Genomic DNA, 24,429 nt, shown 5'->3' on the forward strand with positions numbered 1-24,429 from the left:
ATAGATTGTTATCTAATCACAAGCTTTGCCTGTTATTGCTTACCATCTAAACATATTGATCCATATATACTGGTGTCTCACAGCCCATTTTTTCAGGTTATGCCAGCACAGAGGAATTGCAAAACAGCCATAAAGCCCCTTGAGAATACTTCCAGTACAGTGGGATTCTGACAAGCTCAGAGCTGGCTCCATTGTCTCCATGCCTCCCCCAGTGCAGAGTGCACTAGTAGAAGCAGGAGGTCAAAGTGGGGGGGCATGGCTGAGGGTACCCCTTTGCTCCATCTGTTTCCCAGTGCTGCTAGTCCTTCATTCACCACCAGGTGCTGCAATGTCTTCAAGGCTACCCCAGTGGTTCTCAACTTTTCCAGACTACAGTACCCCTTTCAGGAGTCTGATTTGTCTTGCACATCCTAAGTTTCACCTCACTTAAAAACTACTTAGTTACAAAAACAGACATAAAAATATGAAAGGGTTACAGCACACTATTACTGAAAAATTGCTAACTTTCTCATTTTCTCTGTATGAAATTTTAGTTTGTACTGACTTCTCTAGTGCTTTTTATGTAACCTGTTGTAAAACTAGGCAAACATCTAGAAGATTTGATGTATCTCCTGGAAGACCTCTGTGTACCCCCTGGGGTACGCATACCCCTGGTTGAGAACCACTGGGCTACCCTAACCTGCAGTCCCAGTATAGGAGAGATGCAAACCACCTCTGTTCCACTGTTCCTGTGTGGTGAGCTCTGAATTGTCCCTCTTCAGCACTCTCACTTCATTTCCAATTATCCCTTTTGAAATTCACATACACTGTCACATCTAAAACAGAAGATTTAACCTTATCAGAGAAAATATTTGAATCTATGGAAAAACTTGATTATAACACATTGGTAAAACCTTTGTTATACTAAAGGCAAAATAAACTGAAAGTAGTTTTCTGGAACATTTCAACAATGGATGAAACAACAAGAGCTGTGCAGGTGATGAAAGAAATGGAGACACACAATTTTGAAATTCTTGAAGTACATTAATGTCAATGGCCAAGAGCTGATAAAAAGCATTTTTTAAAAAAAGGTCAGTGTAATTGGGAAGGCAAGATGGTTAGTGCTCAGGAATAGCATTAACTATGACTTCCAAAGAAAAAAATCATATAGACAGTGGGAGCTGATTAACCGCAGATTGTTTCAAACATGATACGAGTATGACAATTATACAGTGTTATGCACCAACAGACAACCACAGTAAGATCAGTGATCATTTCTACAGTTGCCAACAAACTCTGACAATATTTCCAAGCATGACATTTGCTTAATAATGGTGGACTTCAGTGCCAACATTGGGGATTATGATGACAGAATGGATAAAGCAATGGGCAAGCATGACCTTGGTTTCTAAAATCAGAATGGAGAAAGACTGATAGAACTGTCTGGTATCAGGGCTTGTAATTGATGGAATACTATTCCCAGACAAAGTTATACATAAAGTAACTTGGACTTTCCCAGATGGAATGGCAGCATTAGATGGCAAAGGAGTTTTAAAGCTCTCAACAGCTATTCTGGAAAAATTTCATTTGCTAATGAAAGCAGTGTTAACATACTATATCTGCCTCATAGCGTGTTGCAGCATTTCAGTCTGGAGGTGATGAATATATGGATCATTTTGGCCAGATCATCATCTGGGAGCTAGGTGTGAAGTTCTACTTGTCAGCTGAAGGTAGAAAAAGGCATATTTCACCACTGATACAACATGGGTGTCTTGATCTAGTGATGAGCTGAACAGGACTTGAAGCTTTGTACCATTTTGATGAATAGGGGTTAGATGCTTTCTGTGGAAGGGGAAGATCAGCATCTTGGTTAGTTGTCTGAAACATTTTCCCCTTTTCCTAACTACTATTGCTTAAACTAAACTCAGGCAAGACCAATGGAAACTGCTCTCTTGAAGATGTTATGATATCCTAGTCATAGCATTGGCTGCTTCTATGGAAAGTGACATATAGCTGAATGTCACCAGCATATTGCTGGTAATGAAACACATGATATTTTGCCTCTTCAACTCTTATGTAGATATTGGGTGGGAAGAGAGGATAAATCCTTGAGGGGAGAGGAGAGGAGAGATACTTGTCGGCACCATGACGTGAGGGTTTTAGCATTACCACTCTGGGTCCTGTTCGAGAATATGTAATTCTATACTGTCTGCCACCATGCATGGTGGTCACCAGCACCTTATGATCAACTGTCCTGAAAGATGCATTAAAGATTGAGTAATATGAATGTTGACCTATGGTCTCTGGAGGAGAGTTTCAAAGGCACAAATAAAAGTTAGATCCCTAATTCGTATTGAAAGTCATTTGAAGTCAGGCCACCTGAGGCCAGATTTAAAAAGGTATTTAGGCACCTAATGATGCAGACAGGCATCTAGTAGGATTTAGAATACTGAGGTTGGTTGCCTAATATGACTATTCACTCCAGTAAATCCCACTAGATGCCTGTCTGCAATGTTAGGTGCCTAAGTACCTTTGCAAATCTGACCCCCAATCACCATTTGTGCCTTTTGAAAATCTCCCCCTATATTCATTGTCATAGATCATCATTTAGTGCTATTAGGACTGTATCCTAGTCTGAAGCCTAATTGCAATGAATCCAGGATGTTGGCAGATGTTGCATGCTCTTGAAGTCTGGTTGTGTCTAATCTCTCAATGATTTTTTACTAGCAATTGAGATTTTCTGTGTCTAGCATTGTTGCATCCACCTGTTGTCTCATGCTTGGCAAATTGAGACCAACATATTATCTGTTTTGGTCAACAAGTTGTTACACTGTTCTGCCAGCTCATCAGCCTTGTTTTGCCTTTCTAGGAGATGCTGGAAATGCAAATAATTCATGAGTTTCCACCAGGTTTGGATCATTCCTCTTGTGAGGTAGAAGGACTGCTTTGGTCTTTGCCTAGAAGAAGACACAGTAAGAACAGCAAAGCAAAACCATTCATGTACCATGCCCAGTTCTAAGACAACAATCAGATTTATCATGTAGCTCCAGAGATGGCATGTGTGCAAGGCATCCTGGATGTTGACATTATTGTATATTGTTGGAGTTTAGTTGTCTTATCTCTTAATGATTTTGACTAGAAATTGAGAGGTTTCCTTCATCTACTATTATGGAACCAGCTATTGTCTCATTTTATATCTAGATTATAATCTCAGTGTTTATACATGACCTAACACAATAGGGCTGTGATTTATGACACTTCTGCAATACAAATAATGCATATTAATAATATTAGCTTCCTGAGAGTTAGGCAGAATACTTCATTTTTCAGGAATGTTGGTAGGCTTGCTTTTCTGTGGCAAATGCATTTTGATTTTCATTAGAAGTTGGCAGCGTTCTTTATTGTCATTCACTAGGCAGAATGGGAGTGCAAGACATGGATCTGTTTTGCACTGGTGGCTCACATATTTCTCAGGTCTTGATCATGATTTTGAGCCGTACTCCACACAGATGGTTAAATGACTAATGCATTCTGGTTTGGTTTAAAGTTTTCTATTTAATAATGAATTCCTCTCATATTTGGTAGCTCTTTTTTGTAAAGTAGGATCAGCGCTCTTTCCTTTCATGTTTGGATTATTCAGTCTGGATTAAACAGGCAGTTCACTATACAGCATAGCTCTGTTGGCCATGGTTTATGCTGTGGTGATGATGGAGGAATAAGTTCTCTACTTTTATTATGAGAAGTCTTTGTGCTGTTAATGGATGGATTCAAAGTGGATTTCTTAGTATCAGTATTCTATCTGCCTGTGTATGCACTTCATCTGACAAAAGTTGTAAGTGAACTGTATTGATCTATGTGGAGGACAAGCAAATTGGATCAATATTTCCACAAGCTCAGTAGCTTTGGCTCATTCCCCTGGACTCTTCCCCCCTCTCCCAGGCATATCACACTGTAAACCTTGTGTAATTGCTATCCACTGTCATTCCTAGGTGTCGGTCAGTATTACTGTTTTCCCAGATTCCTGCTACTTAGGGGTTCAGATTTTTTCCCCCAACTGCATTTTTCCAAAATTAATCTTTTTGTTTTTACCCTGTTTCTAATCGCTAGTTCCCTTTTTATTCTCTGATCTCTCTGGTGTTCAGTTCCTTTCAATTTCATATCTTTAAATTGCAGTAGTGTGCTGTCTACCTCCTCTTCTGGATCATTTAATTAAGTAGTTAAATAAATCCTAATTTTGATCAGTATGGTGTCTCACTAGACGCGCACACTCTTCTGTTCCCCATTTCCCAGTTCAGTACTTTCCATTGTCAAGTCTTTTAAGCCAATTTTAATTCACCTGAGTGTTCTTAGCCAAGACAATGTAACTAAAGCCCTACAAGACACAAATTACATCCGGTGCTTGAAAAACATCAGATACCTAACAGCAAGAGGCTGCTACTAAAGAGCTGAAGGCGGGCCACCAGCAAGTCCAGGTGCCACAGCTCTAGTGCCTTGACTGCTATAGAAGCAGCAAAGAGACATATATAATTCTTAAATTTAAATTGTACAGCAATTGAGTTAGGAGCCCTGATTGGTCATGGAAAGCTTCCTGTTTGCCTGTGGCAAATAGATTAGTGGGTTTTTTCCAAATGTGCTTTTCATGGAAACTTCTTTATTAATCATATTACAAAAGAAAAACAAAAACAAAAAATCCTCAAGGTGCCTCTATCGCCAAATGATCATATTGTTTCTGTTCATGCACTCCTGATCCTTTTCCTCTGATCTCATTTTAATTTAAATATGGATTGTAATCTCCATGGGAGGCAGGAATTCCATGTTTATCTGTTCTATAAATGTGCATATGTGGCACAACGTTAAGTAATACAAAATTGAGCACTGTTGCATCTGCTGTGCCCTCGTCATTCCCTAAAGAGCAATGAATTTTGTCTGATTCACTTGATGGTTCAGTTGTCCTATAGACAGTTCAATCAGAAAATGGAATTTGGAGAAGCTGGACTTTGAAAAAAGGGGATAGTTTAATTTCTTACATCTTAATATTTTTATAAAAGCCCTATTTTAAAATTGGCTTTGTCTAGAAACAACTTCATATTTACTGTTCATCCTGGGACTAGTTTTGATAAGGATTTCCCCTAGGAGAGCTTAAATAAACTTGCCTTAAATAAAAAGTACCTATGGCAAGGTAATTTCAATGGAGCATTCAATCCCCGTTGTCATGGCTTTGATGACAAAGGATCACTTTAAAGCAGTCTTACTGGTAGAGAACTTTTGCAGATATCATGTGTCCAAATCTGTTCACACAGATTCAGAGTGCCTGGCTCACTGAATTTTGGCTTAGCTACATAGCTAGTAAACCTTGTCAAGATATATTCCTCTAGGTCAAGAAATTTGTAAGCTCTGTTAGTTAAGTATTCATAGCTTGATAATTTACCAGCAGATAATTGATGAGAGATTGAAGAAAAAAATATTAACCACCTTTGGCTGTTCAGGAGTATTTGAACTCCCAAACATACGTATTCCATCACTAATTATATGAAATAGAAAAATATCCATGGTTGGTTATAGCGGAAGCAGCAGCAACCCTTTTTGTAGGGTGCCTAAAGCTTTCCATTATTTAAAAATAATAATCTTACAGTTTTTCTCTAAAGAATTCTAATACAACCATGGGTTAGAGCAAACTTAAATTTGGTAGGAAGACAGTCTTGGGGGTAAGGAGCTGGCTTTTGTTGGCCTCATGAAAATCTGTTCACATTAGACAGAGTTATAAGCTATTGAAAACTGGCCATTGCCTGTCTGTGCTTCACAAGTTACAGCTTGTTTTTAGTTTGCTGCTAAACCCCTTCAAGATTCCACTGTCACTGTGCATGCACTGTCCGGTTTTTCACATTAGTAGTGCACACACAGACTAGAAACTCTGAATGGAACACAGCCAAGTGGATCATCCATGTCTATCTACATACTGCCGCGGCTTCTGTACTTACACAGTCAACTTACTTCTGGCTCAGGGGAAAACAAACTGAACAGGGAACCAGAAGACTATTAATTCTAATCTAATTTCTACCAACTGGTAGTAAAAATGCTGTGTCCTTCACAACCCTTTTTACTGAGCAGAGCCTTACAGGGTGTGTCTACATAGCATTCTAGAGCCTGCCCATGAGAGTGAGCCTCCCAGTCTGGGCTGACTAGTGCTCTAAAACTAGCTGTATAGACAGCACTTTTTAATTGTGGCTTGGGCTCTTCAGCCCATCCCCTCCCTAGGGTTCAGAGCCTGAGCTCCAGCCTGAGTTGCAACTTCAAAGTGCTGTCTATACAGCTAGTTTTAGAGTGCTGTCATGAGCCCTGCTTACCCAATCTGTCAACCCAGGCTGGGAGGCTTTGTCATGTGGGCAGGCTCCAAAATGCTGTGTAGACATAAACTACATAAGTACAAATAGAAACCAGATCCAAATCTCGGCCATTTACTGACACTGTGTCTCTGTGTGCCAAATATTAGTGCTTGGCTAAACTGTTAAATAGCACTAATCTAGCATTTGTAAAGCATGGGTAACAGTGCTGAAGGTTTTGTGCTCAAACCCTGCTGCTGATGCATGATATTTTTGGAGGATTGGGGGGTAGGATTTGTGACAGTTGCATATAATAGAACTTGGTTATGCCCTTTTTAAAAAGAGAAGAATGGCCAAAACAAAATCTAAGAAATCACATACAAAAAATCAGATTAAAATTGTTTAGGTTGCAAAGTCAAGCACTGTTTCTAGGAAATGCCAGACTTAAGGTTGTCTGGGCAGTGCTGAGGGAATTAATTAAAGTTGTGTAGTGAATGAGGTTGTCTGTACCAGTCGCACATGGCTCCCAGTTTCACTTGCTCCAAAAACATTGGAAGGGGTATAGAGATTGATGCAGGGGACTGCAGGAAGAATGATATAACATAGGTTAATGCCACTCAGGAGAACTTAGTTCTATTGCTGCCTCAGCCACAGACTTCCACTGTGATGGTCGTCAAGTTAATTGACCAGAATTTTTTGGAGGGAGTGTGTTCCGCATTTTCTGAGTGTCTAACCTGAGCTACTTAGACGGTGAGTTTCAGAAGGGCTGAATGCTCAATGACTGCAGCTGAAATACATGGAAGCTCTAGCTGCTCAAAAACTCTGGTAGTAAATTGCTTGGAGAAGTGAGCACAGAGTTGAAAGTCAGGAGGTCCCGAGTCTCTGCCACTGATATCACTGTGACACCTTGGATAAGGTTGTTTGCCTTTTTCTCTCTATTTTCCCATCTGTAAAATGGCAATAAATATACTTGCCCATCTGATACTCAGGGTTGTAGAAGATTAATTAGTAGGACTGTCGATTAATCGCAGTTAACTCATGATTAACTCAAAAAAATTAACTGCGATTAAAAAAGTTAATTGCGATTAATCACACTGTTAAACAATTGAAATTTATTAAATATTTTGGATGTTTTTCTACATTTTCAAATATATTGATTTCTGTTACAACACAGAATACAAAGTGTACAGTCCTCACATTATATTATTTTTTATTACAAATATTTTCCATTGTAAAAATGATAAACAAAAGAAATAGTATTTTTCAATTCACCTTATACAAGTACTGTAGTGCAATCTCTTTATCTTGAAAGTGTAACTTACAAATGTAGATTTTTTTGGTTGTTACATAACTGTACTCAAAAACAAAACAGTGTAAAACTTTAGAGCATACAAGTCCCCTCAGTCCTACTTCTTGTTCAGCCAATTGCTAAGACAAACAAGTTTATTTACATTTACGGGAGATACTGCTGCCTGCTTCTTATTTACAGTGTCACCTGAAAGTGAGAACAGGTTCCCATGGCACTTTTGTAGCCAGCGTTGCAAGGTATTTACATGCCAGATATGCTAAACATTCATATGTCCCTTCATGCTTCGGCCTCCATTCTAGAGGACATGCTTCCATGCTGATGATGCTTGTTAAAAAAAATAATGCATTCATTAAATTTGTGACTGAACTCCTTGGGGAGAACTGAATGTCTCCTGTTCTGTTTTACCCACATTCTGCCATATATTTCATGTTATAGCAGTCTTGGATGATGACCCAGCACATGTTCGTTTTAAGAATGCTTTCACAGGAGATTTGGCAAAATGCAAAGAAGGTACCAATGTGAGATTTCTAAGGATAGATACAGCACTCGACCCAAGGTTTAAGAATATGAAGTGCCTTCCAAAATCTGAGGGGCACGAGGTGTGGAGAATGCTTTCAGATGTCTTAAAGGCGTAACACTCTGATGTGGAAACTACAGAACCCGAACCACCAAAAAAGAAAATCAACCTTCTGCTGGTGGCATCTGATTCAGATAATGAAAATGAACAGGTGTCGGTCCACTCTGCTTTGATCGTTATCGAGCACAACCCGTCATCAGCATGGACGTATGTCTTCTGGAATGGTGGTTGAAGCATGAAGTGACATATGAATCTTTAGTGCATCTGGCATGTAAATATCTTGTGATGCTGGCTACAACAATGCCATGTGAACACCTGTTCTCACTTTCAGGTGACATTGTAAACAAGACGTGTGCAGCATTATCTCCTGCAAATTGTAACCAAATTTCTTTGTCTGAGCTATTTGCTGAAGTAGGACTGAGTGGATTTATAGGTTCTAACATTTTGTGTCGTTTTATTTTTGAATGCAGTTATTTTTTGTACATAATTCTACATTTGTAAGTTCAACTTTCATGATAAAGAGATTGCACTATAGTATTTGTATTAGGTGAATTGAAATGTACTATTTCTTTTGTTTTTTACAGTGCAAATATTTGTAATAAAAATAAATATAAACTGAGCACTGTACACTTTGTATTCTGTGTTGTAATTGAAATGAATATATTTGAAAAGTTAGAAAACATCCAAAAATATTTAAATAAATGGTATTCTATTATTGTTTAACAGTGCAATTAATTGTGATTAGTTTTTTTAATCACTTGACAGCCCTGTTAATTAGTTAATATCTGTACAGTGTGCTGAACATAACTGTTATAACAGTTCCAAGTACTCTAAAAAATCATCCCTAATTACAGGACACAAAAAATTAGTGAAGACTTGCAAATTCTTGTCTTTATCTCCCTGTACCTTGACTTCCTGGCTGTCAAATGGGAATATTGATACTCTGTCTCACAGAGCACTTACGAAGATAAATTAATTAATGTTTGTGACACTCAGATATGATAATAAGCACCATAGACGAGCCCATGAGTAAATTAATAACTACATATTCAGTGTGGCATTTGGATGATATGCAATAAATAGGACATAGGTCCACATGTAGTGGTCAGACTGGATAATTGTAAAGGTCCCTTCTCGTCTCAAACATCTACCCATTCTCTGAGCATCATCCATCCAGTGTACTGAATTAGGTGAGTATTGAGGAAAAAATGATGTGTTTGCAATCATATAATTAAAAAAGATTGTCATAATGTCTATGCACAAGTGAATAAAAATAAAGTTCCACAAGCAGCCTTACATTTGGCATTACCTATAACTCTTGAGGGTTTGACTTTGCAACCAATTTACATTCTTCTAATTATAGATTTTTCTGTGTAATCAAATATCTGCTATATTAATTGATCTGCAGCGTAGTTGTAGGCATGTTGGTCCTGGGATATTAGAGAGACAAGGAATAACTTCTGTTGGTGAGAAAGCCACGCTTTAGAGCTGTTTGAGACTGCAAGTAAGCACTTTTCATAGAAAAATACTAGCATGAACAGTACCAAAATGAGTGTAACAAGGAATCAGATACTTTTCTGCACTATGTAGTAACAATGTACTTGTTCTTGTCCTGTAGGTTGGTGATCTGGTAAAGGTCACAAAGAAGTTGGTCCAATAAAAGATATTACCTCACTCACCTTATCTCTCTAATATTAATTGAACAACACTTAAAATAAAATACGAAGGAATAACTTATTCAAACACTGAACTTTTTAAAGTGTGATTAATTTTGGAATGTGGTAAAATATAGACCTAGAGTGTAGTCTGACATTTACACCGACTTACTGTATGACTTTGGGCAAGTCACCTAATAGCTCTCTGTATTTTTCCTGTCTGTCAAATGGGGATAATGCTTGCCATACAACTGATCAAGCCTTAATGTTTGTGAAGTGCTCAGTCATATGGAAGATGCTCTAAATGCTGCTATTTATTACTATTAAAATGTAATACCTTTAACTTGCTCTCCCAAACCAGAGAATTTCACCACTATACTCTTATAGCTACCATTATCACCTTTTTCTGTGCTCATGGTCTTGCAACACTCCTTTGAGGAATTGTCGACACTGAGCAGGGCTGTTGTATCTGACCTATTATTTCTTAAAATGTTTTGCTCAACCTTTCAGTTGTATTTGAGATGTCCCTTTTTTTAAAGAGCTGTTAGGTTTCCAATATTGTAATGTATTTCCTTTATACACTTGCAAACTGTCTTCCCTCTTATGTTCAGTTATTGGTCCCACCCAGGAGAAATGCAAGCATCTAATGTTAGTTCAGCAATAATTAATTTACCACAACAGGAGGGCTGATTTGTCAAGCCACAAGAACACACTGAAAGAGACTGGTGCAGGGTTGCAGAGTCTATACTGTAGGTAGGGTGACCACATGTCCCGAGTTTATAGGGACAGTCCTGATATTTGGGGCTTTTTTTTATATGGGCTCCTATTACCCCCTGTCCCGATTTTTCACACTTGCTATCTGGTCACCCTAACTGTAGGTAGTCTATCCATACATTGCTGCATTTCTCTCTCTGTTTTTCTGTTTTCTTCAAGAGTTTAATAATTTGGATTAGGCTGTTCTGCCAAAGACTGACTATTTGAGACAGCAAGTAAGCATTTTTAATTGAAGAGTACAAGTGTAAACTGTACCAAAATGAGGTTAACAAGGAATTAAATACTCTTCTGCCCTATGTAGTAACACTTTGTTCCTGTCCTGCAGGTCGGTGAGCTGGTCAAGGTCACAAAGATTAATGTGAGTGGTCAATGGGAAGGAGAGTGTAATGGTAAACGTGGTCACTTTCCATTCACACATGTCCGCCTGCTGGACCAACAGAATCCTGATGAGGACTTCAGCTGAGTGTGGCTCAACAGTTTTGCTTACAGATGGGAACAGTCTCTCTGTATTTCACTGCAGCTGCCATTTAGACTGTGTTCCTACAGATGTCGAAAGGAGTATTGTTTATTCGAGCATTCTGATACCTGCGAACCCTGGGACTGAACACCACCATTCCTTAATCAAAACTGATGTTATTCAGGGTACGAAACTAGATAACCTATGTGACAAGTGGCAGAACTAGTATATGATTGTAGGTTGTAATGCCTGCTTATGTTCATGTGCAGAGCATACCGTACCTTACCTGCAGCAGCAGATGGAGAAAGCAGCAATACATCTGTTGATTAGAGGTTTTAGCTTTCTCCAGTCTCATTGCTTTTGTTGCTGCTTCCACAGGCAATGCAAATCAAACTTAGAAAATTCAGTGTATGGGTAGGAATTTCACAAACAGTTAATTCTGGAGCTTTTGCCTTTGTTTTCGTTCTTTCTTTGCCCTAACAAGTCTACATAATGTTTTGCACCAAGCAAATAATCTTTTTAGATGTAGAACATACATTGGGATAGCTTTGTGACTTACAGATATCTACCACTTCAATGGTAAATAAGAAATCAAATCCTCCTCTAGGTCTTCAGATGAGTTTGAGGACACTAGAGATTGGTTTCTTTAGTACTGTTGTTTCAAACTTTCCTAGTAGCTAATTTAACTTCAAGTTGAGATGTTATATTAACACATCCTGATATTTTTTACCCACAAATACATGTTTTAAGGAATTGTAGACCTCCATACCAGTGCTGACAAATGTGTGCATAGCACTTTACTCATTAATTCATAGCTTCAAGGTAGTATTTGATTAATAAGTGTACTAAAATATGCAGCATTGCTCTGAAAAAGTGACACAGAGAACATTAGCCAGTTGTAAGAGATAAAATTAAATTACATTGAGACAGTTTCATAACTCCTTTATCCTTAGTGAATAGTCTTAGTCATTGGCTAGAGCAAATCAGTGTCAAATGTCTTGAACTAACAAACCAAACATTACCTTTATTTTAAAATAACTTTTGGGACTGCTCTGCTTGTTTCCATCTGTAAAGCATTTGATAGTGAATTCATGAGAAGATTTTATTTGTAATAAACTAATAGAAAATACTTTTGTGCTTCTGGACTGATTATAAAAAGGCATAATAGAGTAAAATACTACTTCATAGCAAATGATAAAAATCAGTGCATTGACTAGGTTATTATGCACTACTTGAATTTTCAACTTTTTCTACTAATCCTTATCTGATTTTCTTTAACATTAAAATTAGAATGGATGCAGTAAGTTTTGTAAATTAAAACAATGAGGTAACTATCCCTTGCCTGTATCTTAAATTAAGTTATCCAAATACAACAATCTAGTGACCAATATATTCAAAGTTATTTTGTAACTTTTGTGGCTACATTGTAAACGATTTTTCTAAATGGTTTAAAACTGAAACACCTCTTGGACATGTACAAGTAGTTAAATACCACTAGAATGTCTCTGAACAGTTGTAAATGCTTTAAGGGCTAGTTCCCACCACAGAGGCTACTGCTGAGAGGCATGGGCCCATAAATTAGAATACTGTTAACATTTTACCTCAAAACTATTACATGCTGGAAACAGTAATACTTTTCCTTTATCTGTTACATAGTTGCTTTATGTTAGAACTAAGTGAGCAGTATGTCTGTCCAATTTTCAGGTAGTGGGGACAGATTACTGTAGAGAAATCCTAACAAACAATGATTTTTTTTAAAAGTACTACTAAACCCTCTGTAGAAAACTTACAACTCATCTATTTTTGTGATAATTACTTGACGGACAGAAGTAATTAAGTGACCGCATTTCTAATCTAATTTGAATTGATATTGTGCTTCTAAGTTAGTGCTCAATGTGCTTAAAAATGCTTAAAGATAAACTAATCATGGGCTGGTAAAATGTTAGTTTCTTTACATATAATTCAAACTTTTTTCCCCTGAACTTGCTACCTACAGGAATTGAATACTTGATACAGGCAGTCTCTAAATATGGTATCTATACATACAAATTAATTGCTGATAGATGCATATATTTTTCTCCATATATCACAAAAGAAGCATAAATAAAGGAGAGACGTGTTCAATATTCTCAGTAAGGCAACACAATTTAGTCCACTTCAACTGATTCTTCCAATCATAATTAAATCATCCTGCATATCCGTAGTCATGTCTACAAGATTCCATTCTCCAACTTTTGTAGATAAAGTTCCTTTAAGAAAATATGGTGTTTGGTATGCAGGTTATTTTTTAACATGAATGGGATATAAAGAAATTTTCATTGCTAAATAAATGCCCTATACACTCATTTAAACTAAAAATACAAATGTATTACTATGTAGCTATGTTTTTCTGAAGACCATATGATTGCAAATACTTTACTTTTATTATAGACTTTGACAGAGCAGAAGAACAATCATCCCTACAAAGTCTTAATATCTGCTGTTATTTTAGAAGAATAAGTTCTTGTGAAATAAGATTTTCTTAGCCCCCAGTATACTAATTGCTGAGTTTTCAGATGAAATATAAGTTTGTTCATCAGATAAGAGGCCTACAGGATAAGACTGCATTTGTACAAGATACTGATTCAACCTATCTCACCAATGTCTTAAAGCAGACAGATAAAACTGAATAATTCATAAGTATGTAGATGGAATCGTCTTGTGGCCTTTGTTCCCTCTTTTGTCCCCCCTACCCTCCAAAAAACCAAACTCATTAGTAAGAATGTTAGAAGTCATACAAGTTTTAGTTGTCTATGTCAGTGTTTGGGTTTATTCTGCACAGGCAGGTTCTAGAACTAGAATACTAATGGTTTCTAGAAATACACCATGAAAAGCAGAATGCTCAACTACACTGTGTTCTCCTAGTGCATTTACACATTATATCACACTAAACGAAATACAACTTGGCTGCTATGTTTTTTTTAATATATATTTCATTTCTGTAAAACCCAGACTTTAATACTAATATATGACCTGATTAATCTGTTTCAATTGTGTTTGTTAATGCAAATATTTCTAATCATTTGAGTAAAAACACTTCATGTTCTTAATGGTTTTGGGGGAAAGATGCTAAGCAATCCAATTTGAAGTAAAAAATATGAACATGTGCCACTGTATTATAACACTATTCACTTTCTTGACAGTTAAAATCTACTTTTTTATTTTTTGTAGCATGTAATGTATATGTTCATAGTATGTGAAGTAAATAAAAAATATAGCCAAAATATTGGGTCGGTATAATTTTGGAGCAGCTGTCTTTGGAAGTTATTCATTTATTTTCTAATGGTGTAAATATAAATTTATAAGGGCACAATATGATTGTGTCTACAGTAATGGTTTACTCAATTATGTCCTCACCCAAAAGAGGCTATTAAACATGACATCTGGGAGAAGTTGATAAACGTTAGCTTTGAGTAAACTTAACTGACAAAAAAAATAATACTCAGGCCTCTTGAAAAAAAGGTGATTTATTCATTTAAAAAACCCTGAATGTAGTCTTAACTCTTACCGAAAAATACGAATGCTTATTTTCCATGCAGAAATTAAAATCACATGCCAAATTTCCCCCATAATAAAAAACTTTTACAATTCTTAGATATAATATTCTAGCAATAATTCTCAGTCTTGCAAATAAATAATATTTTGGCAATCTGAATAGGCTCACTAGGAAAATTCAGCCCCTTTAATATACTTTTAGAAATTATGAAACAAATAGTCCTTGTTGTTTTTGCATATTAAATTTAATTCTATCTTGGTCTCACGCTTTCATCTTCAGACCTTTAAAACTATCATAAAGTTGTATGGGGAATCTGGGTAAAGGACAGTGGCAGATTATGGGATAATTTTTAGTTGAATATTTCTACTAGAATGATCATCAATTAAACAAATTTAACAATATTCATATTTAAATTATTTTTATGTGTCACAGTTAAAACCTCGGAGATTAATGGGCAGTCTTGTACCTCTGAGCGCCTGAACATAATGCATCATCCTGATACGATGAGTCTGCACAGTTTCAAGATTATTTTCACAACCATGGTGATTAGTGAGAGAAATTTTTCTTAATTAAATGTTAAAGTGTACAAGTTAAGTCTGTGGAAAATTCTGTGGCCATAGAGTTCATAGTGGGCATCTACTGTTCTGGAGAGTACTTATGGGTTAGAGATGGCCATTCCATCATAATTACTAATGAGCTGTGGGGCCATCTGGTTAATAGATCTAGGCTTTGGGTCCCATAAAGAAAGTCTTAGTGTTCATTTTATTTTTTAAAAGGTGTGTGTTTAGCAAAGGTAGCCTTAAAAGTATAAACTGGTGCAAAAAGAATGAAACAATTAAAAGCACCGCTATGGCCTACTCCTGCAGCACAAGAGTAGGAGGACAGAAACCAGATACTCCCCATTGCCACCACCATTACACACTTTATGTAAAACAAGTTAGTTTAGTTTGTGGGGGTATACCAAAGAATCATTTTACTAATCCTCCCACCCCTTGAAACCTTAGTCTAGCCCTGTATATAGCGGTGTGAAAAGGCATGGGCACAAACTGGCTATAGTTGAGGGGTGGTAGCAGAAAACTTTTTTTTTTCCAATGTATGCCTATGGCTAGTGTTGCTTGATATTTTCAACCCTCTGAGTATACTCATTTATTACCACAACCACTGCTGCATGGAGAGGTTTCCAACCAGTGTCTCTGGAGCAGTGGTGGGCAACCTGCAGTCCCTCAGGGTAATCCGCTGGCGGGCCATGAGACAGTTTGTTTACATTGACCGTCTGCAGGCTCGGCTGCCCGCAGCTCCCAGTGGCTGCAGCTCGCCGTTCCTGGCCAATGGGAGCTGTGGGAAGCAGCGCGGGCCATGCTGGCTGCTGCTTCCTGCAGTTCCCATTGGCCAGGAATGGCGAACCGTGGCCAGAGAGCTGCAGGCGGCCATGCCTGCGGATGGTCAATGTAAACAAACTGTCTCGCGGCCCGCCAGCGGATTGTCCTGGCAGGCTGCAGATTGCCCACCACTGCTCTGGGGTGTATATGGAGGACATACCAAATACTCCCCACAAATACACCCTCCCCACCACCAGGTGCTTCCAGATGTGCACAAAGAATGGCCTTGTTGTATACAGTAGTAATAAGCCATTCCTCATTCTTCTTGTTATTCCCTTGCTTATACATCTAAGGACAGTATTTGTTCTTTCAGCCTCCACGTCACACTGAGAGCTTATGTTCAGCTGGTTTATAAGTCCTTTTCTGAATCAATAGGTTCCAACATACGGTCCTTTATCCTATAAGTGTGACCTACGCTCTTGGTTCCTAGATGCTCTAGCATCTAGCTAAAGTAAAATGCATATTGTTGAAGGGAGTCCACCCCACTATTGTAATTACAGGTTTTGCATGCAAGCTTCACTGAGAAATGTGTGTGTGCATGAATGGCTCTTCTCACAATGCTCCTGAATTTAGGGAAATAATAGCCCTTTTTTCAAATCGGGAAACTGAGGCACAGAAACTAACTTAGGAAGGCTAAGACAGAACGAGAAACACAGTCCAGATCTCAAATACCAGTCTAGTATCTTAACCACAAAACCAAGTGAGAGACAAACTTATGATCCATATATTTAAACATACAAAAAAGGTTAAGAGGTAACTTGATTACAGACTATAAAATACTTACATTGGGAGCAGATTTCTGATAGCAGAGGGCAGGGCTCTTTAATCCAGCAAACAACGGCATAACAAGATCCAGTGGCTTGAAGGTGAAGATAGACAAATTCAGAATGGAAATAAAACACAATTTTTAAAGAGTAATTAATGAGGACTGTAATAACATATATCACTTGAAATCCTTAAGCCAGAATTTGATGTCTTTCTAAAACATACTGTTGGTTCAACCAGAAGCTGTGGGCTTGATGCAGGATTTATTGGTTGAAATTGTATAGCATGATGATAGGGAGATGATTGTAATGGTCTTTTCTGGTCTTTAAATTGCTGAGAGGGCCCTCTCAGCCCACCACCTAAGGGATCTGATGCCAACCCTATAACTACAAACTGCAGGAGCATTTATTAACTGCTGCCTGTGAGAAGCAGCTACCAAGCAGGCTGAACTGGAGAGGAGAGTGGTGAAAAGGTTGATCAATATGGGAAGGAGAAGAGTGGAACTAGGGTTTGTTTGTTTATGGGAGAGGGAGAGTATCTTACCCAGGGAGTGTTTTGTGTATCAACAACTGCAGTAGAACATTTTAAGGGAGCCCCTTGTTTAAAAATGTTGCAAGCATATCCTACGGCAGTGATTCTCAACCAGGGGTACCCCTGGGAGTATGCAGAGGTCTTCCAGGGGGTACTCAACTCATCTATATATTTCCCTAGTTTTACAACAGGCTACATAAAAAGCACTAGCAAAGTCAGTACAAACTAAAATTTAACACAATGACTTGTTTATACTGCTTTATATACACTATACTCTGAAACGTAAATACAATATTTATATTCCAATTGATTTATTTTATAATTATATGGCAAAAATGACAAAATAAGCAATTTTTCAGTTAACAGTGTACTGTGAAACTTTTGTATTTTTATGTCTGATTTTGTAAGTAAGTAATTTTTAAGCAAAGTGAAACTTGGGAGTACACAAGACAAATCAGACTCCTGAAAGAAGAAAAGGAGTACTTGTGGCACCTTAGAGACTAACATTTATTTGAGCATAAGCTTTCGTGAGCTACACGAAAGCTTATGCTCAAATAAATTTGTTAGTCTCTAAGGTGCCACAAGTACTCCTTTTCTTTTTGCGGATACAGACTAACACGGCTGCTACTCTGACTCCTGAAAGAGGCAGAGTGGGAGTTTAAGTTTTTTAACCCTTCCTCTTGAGTTTTGCCTCCATCTGCTGGACTGCAGCAGCACTGCATTCCTGATTCTCTACCTCCATCTAATAATAATAATGACAGAGGCTCACTGCTCTCCATAGTAGATAGCTTGTATGATAATGTATTTCACAAATGGCTGGGGACTCCAGATTAACTGGATGGTCAGTAACTGAAAACTGGTGATTTTTCCTATTAGGACAGACTAAGGATTCTGTGTGCAAAGTCTGCCTCCCTTCCAGCTCCTTCACCAGGAATGTCAGTGCCGTCTGCTACTTACTCACACCTACCACTGTTTTCCGTTAGCAGTGGAGAAAACCAGGCTAGTCCATACCACAAGCTCATCTGAGCCAGCAAATATCCAAATATGTGGAAGCCCCAGCAAAAAGTTCAGGCTACATTTCTCTGCTCCCAGCATTCTCTGCCTATATATCAGCATGGTGGGATGATTCGTATGAATGCAATGTTAAAAATCAATGGTTATAACCTATTTAAGAATGATGCAATGAGCATATATATTAAAAATATTACCTGTTTCTGCATCACTAAGTGCTCAGAAGAAAATAATCTTGAATACTAATGGATCAGTGTCCTAAGAGATTAAAGCACAAGATGTGGTACTACTTGGTGTCTGTTACAGACCACGAAATCACATGTGGAAACAGGATGACCAGCTGCTTAATCACCTATCTATAACCACTAACAAGTACTAAAAAAAAACCTCAGTGACCACAGGGAATTCCACGGGGGTCTCATGCAGCCAGTACTAAAACAGCCTAAGAATTTCTAAAAGTTAGTGAAAAGAACAGGAGTACTTGTGCACCTTAGAGAGTAACAAATTTATTTGAGCATAAGCTTTCGTGGGCTACAGCCCACTTCATCGGATGCATAGAATGGAACATTTAGTAAGAAGATATATATATATATATATATATACATACAGAGAACATGAAAAGGTGGAGTAGCTTTTATGTATATAAGAACATAAGAATGGCCCTATTGGGTCAGACCAAAGGTCCATCTAGCCCAGTATCCTGTCTTCCGACAGTGGCCAGTGCCAGGTGCCTTAGAGGGAATGAACAGAACAGGTAATCATCAAGTGATCCATCCCCTGTCACTCATTCTTAGCTTCTGGCAAACAGAGGCTAGGGACACCATGCCTGCCCATCCTGGCAAAAAGCCATTGATGGAACTATCTTCCATGAATTTATCTAGTTGTTTTTTTAACCCTGTTATGGTCTTAGCCTTCACAACTTCCTCTGGCAAGGAGTTCCACAGGTTGACTGTGCATTGTATGAAGAAATACTTCCTTTTATTTATTTTAACCCTGCTGCCTATTAATTTCATTTGATGACCCCTAGTATATATATTTGGATCATAATTGTTTTGAGCTTTTTGCAACTGGCCTTTTAAACCACCGTGTGTGTGTGTGTGTGTGTAAAATACACACACACACACACGGTGGTTTAAAAGGCCAGTTGCAAAAAGCTCAAAACAATTATGATCCAAATCAGCTGGTTGAGAGAATTTAAAGAGAAAAATTTGAATGATAATTGGGAATCATTTATTAACACTTTACTAGATGTCTCAAAAGCCATACTCAAGAAAGAAGGCAGCATTGACTAAAAAAATAACCTGGCTTAGTGGGGAAGTGACAGCTGCACACTCTCTCTCTCTAAAACAAATGGAAGATAGGTAAAGCTGATAGTAATTAATATAAATTAGAAGCTAGAAATTGTAGAAAATTGATAAGGGAAGCAATAGCCAGCAGAGTTACAGACAGTAAGAAGTATTTTAAAGTATATTAAGAACAGAAAGACTCCTAACAATAGTATCAGTCCATTACTAGATGAAAAATGGTAGAATTTGTCAATAATGCACAAAAGGCAGAAGTGTTCAATAAATATTTGTTTTATACATGTTGGAAAAAAATGCTATATCATATGATGAGAATGAAACACTTTCCATTCCAACAATAACTCAGGAGGATGTTAAACACCAGCTACTAAAGCTAGACATTTTAAAATCATCAGTTCTAATTTGTATCCAACAGTTTTAAAAGATCTGACTAATGAGTTTGCTGTACCATTAATGTTGATTTTCAGTAAGGCTAGGAGTGCTGGGGAAGTTCCAGAAGACGGAAAGAAAGCTCATGTTGTGCCAATATTTAAAAAGGGTGCTTGGGGAATTATAAGCCTGTCAGCCTGACATTGCTTCCAGGTGAAATAATGATGCAGTAGATATGGAATTTGGTTAATAAAAATTTAAAGGAAAGTAATATAATTTAGATCAATCAACAATGGATTTTGGGAAATAGATCTTGTCAGACTAATTTAATATACATTTTTTGACAAGATTACAAGTTTGGTTGATATAGGTAATAATGTTGCTGTAATATACTTAGACTTCTGTAAGATAGTTGACTTGAATACCAGGTCTAATTCTCATGCCCACAATTCAAGAAGGATGCTGACAAATTGGAAAGGATTCAGAGAAGAACCACGAGAATTAATAAAGCACTGGAAAACATACTTCACAGTGAAAAACTAAAAGAGATCAACCCATTTATCTTATAAAAGAGAAGGTGAAGGTGTGAGGTGATACAATGTATAAATACCCATATAGTGAACAGAAAATTTATAATAGAGGGCTCTTCAATCTAGCAGACAAAGCCATAACAAAAACCAGTTGCTGAAAGTTGAAGTTAGATATATTTGGTCTAGAAATTAGGCACAAATTTGTAACAGTGAGAGTAATTAATTATTAGAACAATTTAGCAAGATTTCTGGTGGATCTCCATCACTGGAAATTTTTAAATCACAACTGGAAGTTATTCTAAAAAATATGCTATGATTCAAACAGAAATTAATTTGGGAAGTCCTATTGCCTGTGTTGTGTGGGAAGTCAGACTAGATCACAGTGGTCTCTTTTTGCCTTTATAATCTATTAATAAAAACAAAACTGTAAATACTTTTCTAATATTATTTCTTCATGGAAACAAGTGCTGTAGTTGCCACAGGGATATTAATTAGAAATTAGAGGGGAGATGTCTATGAGACAGTTTTTTAAGATATGGCTATGAAAACGTAAAACATACCTGAGTGTTTGCTTGAAATTGCTCAGTGCTATAAGTTTCCTTCTCAAAACCTTAGCATTGCCAACCCCAAGCACTGAAAAATCATGAGTCAGGCCCTCCAAGATCATTATATTAAAAATAATAATAAATTTGGAGTTTTTTATTTGCATTCTAGGGCTGAAACCTTATGTGACCCCTGGGTCACATTTTCAAGGTTTTCTTCACAACTATGAGGGCAGTCCTATCAGTCCTCATCCTCAAAGAAACCCAAACACTTTCAAAAGATGAGCTTGGGATCTTAAATTAATTACTTTGCTAGATACCAAAAATCATGGACTGAACAGAGACTCTGGATTATTACAACAATCGGTAACCCACTAACCCCCCATTTTTATCCTCTGACTTCAAAGGTTTTAACAGACCACTCTGCCTTCCTTTGAATGGTCCCTTACAATATGTGCTAACTACTTATACAAAACAATCTATTCCACCTTGCATTTAGATGTGAAGTGATGCTGGGAGTTATTTTCCTCAGACCTGAAGAAGAGCTCTGTGTAAGCTGCAGGGCCAGGGTGGGGCAAGCTGGGCAGCCACCCAGGGCACAAAGCTACGGGGGGTGAAAAATTATGAAAAAAACCTGGAACGGAGCACAAATATGCTTGCTCGCCCCAGGCATTAAAATGCCTAGTTATGCCTCTGGTAAGCTTGAAAACTTGTCTCACTCACTGGCCATGTCTATATTAGTGAGCTTACAGCTACACAGCTGTACCGATGCAGAGAGCTCTCCCGCCAACATAATTAAACCACCTCCAATGAGCACCAATAGCTATTTCGTCAGGAGAGCACCTCCCGATGACATAGCTTTGTCCACACAGGTGTTTCAGTCAGTGTAACTTATGTGTCACTCCAAGGGGTGTTTTTTTTCACACCCCTGAGCGACATATACTGACAAAAGTGCTAGTATAGACATAGCCACCAACAGAAATTGGTCCACTAAAAGATATTACTTCACCCACCTTGCCTCTCTATTGTAAATGAGTAACACAGACAGATGTTCCCTCAGAGCTCAAGGGCTATGACAAAATGCAACAGGTGAATGGGTGTGAGCGGACAAGGGAATAGTAAAAATGAGTGTGTTGGCATAAATCAGTAGGCTCAGTGGTCACTGTAGTTACAGGTATGTATCAAGCAAACCCACAACTCACTGCCAAGGAACCCTTACCCATCCCAATATTTCAGTGCTGGGGCCTTTCAGCCCCCCTGGCACATCTGGATGCCCAGGCCCTTGTCCCTCCCATTTCCAAGTAGCGCCAGAGGCCCCTCACTCCCCATTACCCATGCCAAGGGCCCTTTACCCCCTATATCGTAGTGCAGGGGCCCCTAAACTCCCATTTAAGCCCTCAGGGCCCCCTCTCTCCCTCATTTCCCAGGAGCGCCAGAGGCCCCTCATGACCCCGTCCCCCATATATCAGTTCCAGGGGACCCTCAACCGTTATATCCCAAGAGTTATATCCCAAGAGTGTCAGCAGCCCCTCACCCTCACACCGCCATCACAGTGCCAAGGACCCGTCCCCTCGTAGCCCAGCCACAGTTCCCTTCCCGCACGCTTCCGGGGCCTGGCAGCCGCAGGAGACTCGACGTCCCATCGGACCCCACCCCTGAGTCTCTCTCCTCCCGCCGGTTGCCAGGGAGCCACTGTTGCCATGGTGGTGCGCGGGATGCGCATGCGTCCGCTGGCGGAAGTACCCGGATATAGCAGGAGGCGGCGCTATCGCCGCCATCTTTGCCAGGAGAACAGTGAGCTGGTAGCGGCTGAGCATCTCGGACTCATCAGCCTTCATCCACCCCGTGTAGTCCCCATCGCCGCCCCGTCTCTTGGACATGGACGATCGGGAGGACCTTGTGTACCAGGCTAAGCTAGCTGAGCAGGCTGAGCGCTATGATGGTGAGAGCCGGGAGGACGGGCGGGCCGGGTAGTGCCGGGGGAAAAGGGAGGGAGCGGCCACAAAATGGCGGCGGCTGGGCAGGGGGGCAGAGGCGGCGAAGGGGGGGGCATGAACAAAATGGCGACAGGGATTGCCCCGCGGGTTGAGGGAGCCAGGAGTAGGGGACTAGGGTGAACGGGCGGCCTAGCCCTGGGGGTTGGTGTCTCGGGTCGGCTGTGGCAGGGGTCGGCGGCGGCAAAAGCTGGGAATAAAATGGTGGCTGGGAAGGGCGAGTAGGGGGAGGGGGCCCACCCCCCGGCTCGATGGAGCCCGACAAAGGGACCCTGCGTCCTTTCTTGTGCCGTCACTAGCTCGAACAGAGGTGGTTCCTCTTACTCGAGCCCTGCCCAGCACCTGGCCGAAGACGGCTGGTTCAGAGTGGCTGAGCCCCGTGTAGTGGGGGCCAGGTCACTTCGTCGCAGTCAACGTCCAGTCCCCCCCCTCCCCCCCATCTGTGATCGGGGTGCCTGGCCCTTAGTGGGCCCTTCTTTACCTTCTCCACTTCCTTCCCAGACCTGGCCCTCGAAGGTGCCTCTCCCTTTTTTGCCCATCATAGTTTAGTGATGTGTCTTTTTAGGTTATCGATTTTTTTTTTTACCCTCTCTACTCCCCTGGCATAGGCTATGGAGTTTATTAAATACAGTGTACTTCTCCCTGCTTGAAGTAAATGTAAATCTTATTAGTCTTTCATTTTACGCTTAAAATTATTGTAATTTAGAATGTTTTTCCTAGGCCTTGTATTTTTTTCTTTAAAGTTCATGGGTTATGCTGATTAAATATTTGTAAGGTGTTAAATATTTCTGAACACTAAGGGTATTCTTCCTGAACCTACACTTAGGTAATATATGCTATCGGTGGGATTTGAAAAATCTGTTTGTCATGCTTACTTTAAACCCTTACCTCTCATTTAAAACTAAATTAGATTTGTCACTTGTGAGTGAAAACAAACTGAACGTGAAAGTAGTGCAAACCTATAGAATACAGGCTTTCTGATCGGTAGGCAGTCCATTCTGGTGCCTTAGTTGCTGCTCATAGCTTTCCCAAGTGACAAGACAAAAATTGATCAGGATCTTTCCTACCATTACTGCTGTTCAGAAGGGGAGGGAACTAGGTCAGGTTCTCTCTGGAGCTACTACCATTAGCAATATATGCAAGCACTGGAGGAATATATTGTGGGGGCGGGGGGAGGACACAAAATGGAGCCATAAGAAGTGATAAGTCAAGGAAGTGCTTTCCTTTGGAATAGCCATGAGGCTGGGGGCGTGCTAGAACAGTGGTTCTCAAGTGGGGGTCTGTGTACTCTTGGGGGTACGCAGAGGTTTTCCAGGGTCTACGTCAACGTAGATATTTGCCTAGTTTTACAACAGACCACATAAAAAGCACTTACAAAGTCAGTAAAAAACTAATATT

At 39.2% G+C, this 24,429-nt stretch overlaps 2 protein-coding genes and 1 long non-coding RNA gene across 7 annotated transcripts in view; 2 read left to right on the top strand and 1 right to left on the bottom strand.

Moving 5' to 3' along the window:
• CRK (CRK proto-oncogene, adaptor protein) overlaps positions 1 to 14,334 on the top strand; it is a 49,593-nt gene extending 35,259 nt beyond the window's left edge. For all 3 annotated transcript variants that reach the window (XM_037880218.2, XM_007057708.4, XM_027820235.3), the window contains exon 3: positions 10,940 to 14,334. In XM_037880218.2, the coding sequence (XP_037736146.1) occupies positions 10,940 to 11,077 (138 nt within the window). In that variant the 3' untranslated portion in view covers positions 11,078 to 14,334. The remainder of the gene's footprint in view (positions 1 to 10,939) is intronic.
• Positions 557 to 22,744, bottom strand: LOC122463163. The gene is made up of 3 exons (XR_006286247.1): positions 22,572 to 22,744; positions 16,770 to 16,844; positions 557 to 1,821 (listed from the first exon to the last, which is right to left on the bottom strand). It is a non-coding gene; the product is annotated as an uncharacterized LOC122463163 (long non-coding RNA).
• The window catches only part of YWHAE (tyrosine 3-monooxygenase/tryptophan 5-monooxygenase activation protein epsilon), a 57,310-nt gene continuing 55,598 nt past the window's right edge, over positions 22,718 to 24,429 (top strand). Inside the window, exon 1 of one of the 3 annotated variants that reach the window (XM_007057707.3) lies at positions 22,718 to 22,979. In XM_007057707.3, coding sequence (XP_007057769.1) covers positions 22,916 to 22,979 — 64 coding nt within the window. In that variant the 5' untranslated portion in view covers positions 22,718 to 22,915. The remainder of the gene's footprint in view (positions 22,980 to 24,429) is intronic. The other 2 variants (XM_037880215.2, XM_037880216.2) reach the window with 2 other exon arrangements.

This window comes from Chelonia mydas, chromosome 17, assembly GCF_015237465.2.
Source record: "Chelonia mydas isolate rCheMyd1 chromosome 17, rCheMyd1.pri.v2, whole genome shotgun sequence".
In the NCBI taxonomy this organism is placed as follows: Eukaryota; Metazoa; Chordata; order Testudines; family Cheloniidae; genus Chelonia; species Chelonia mydas.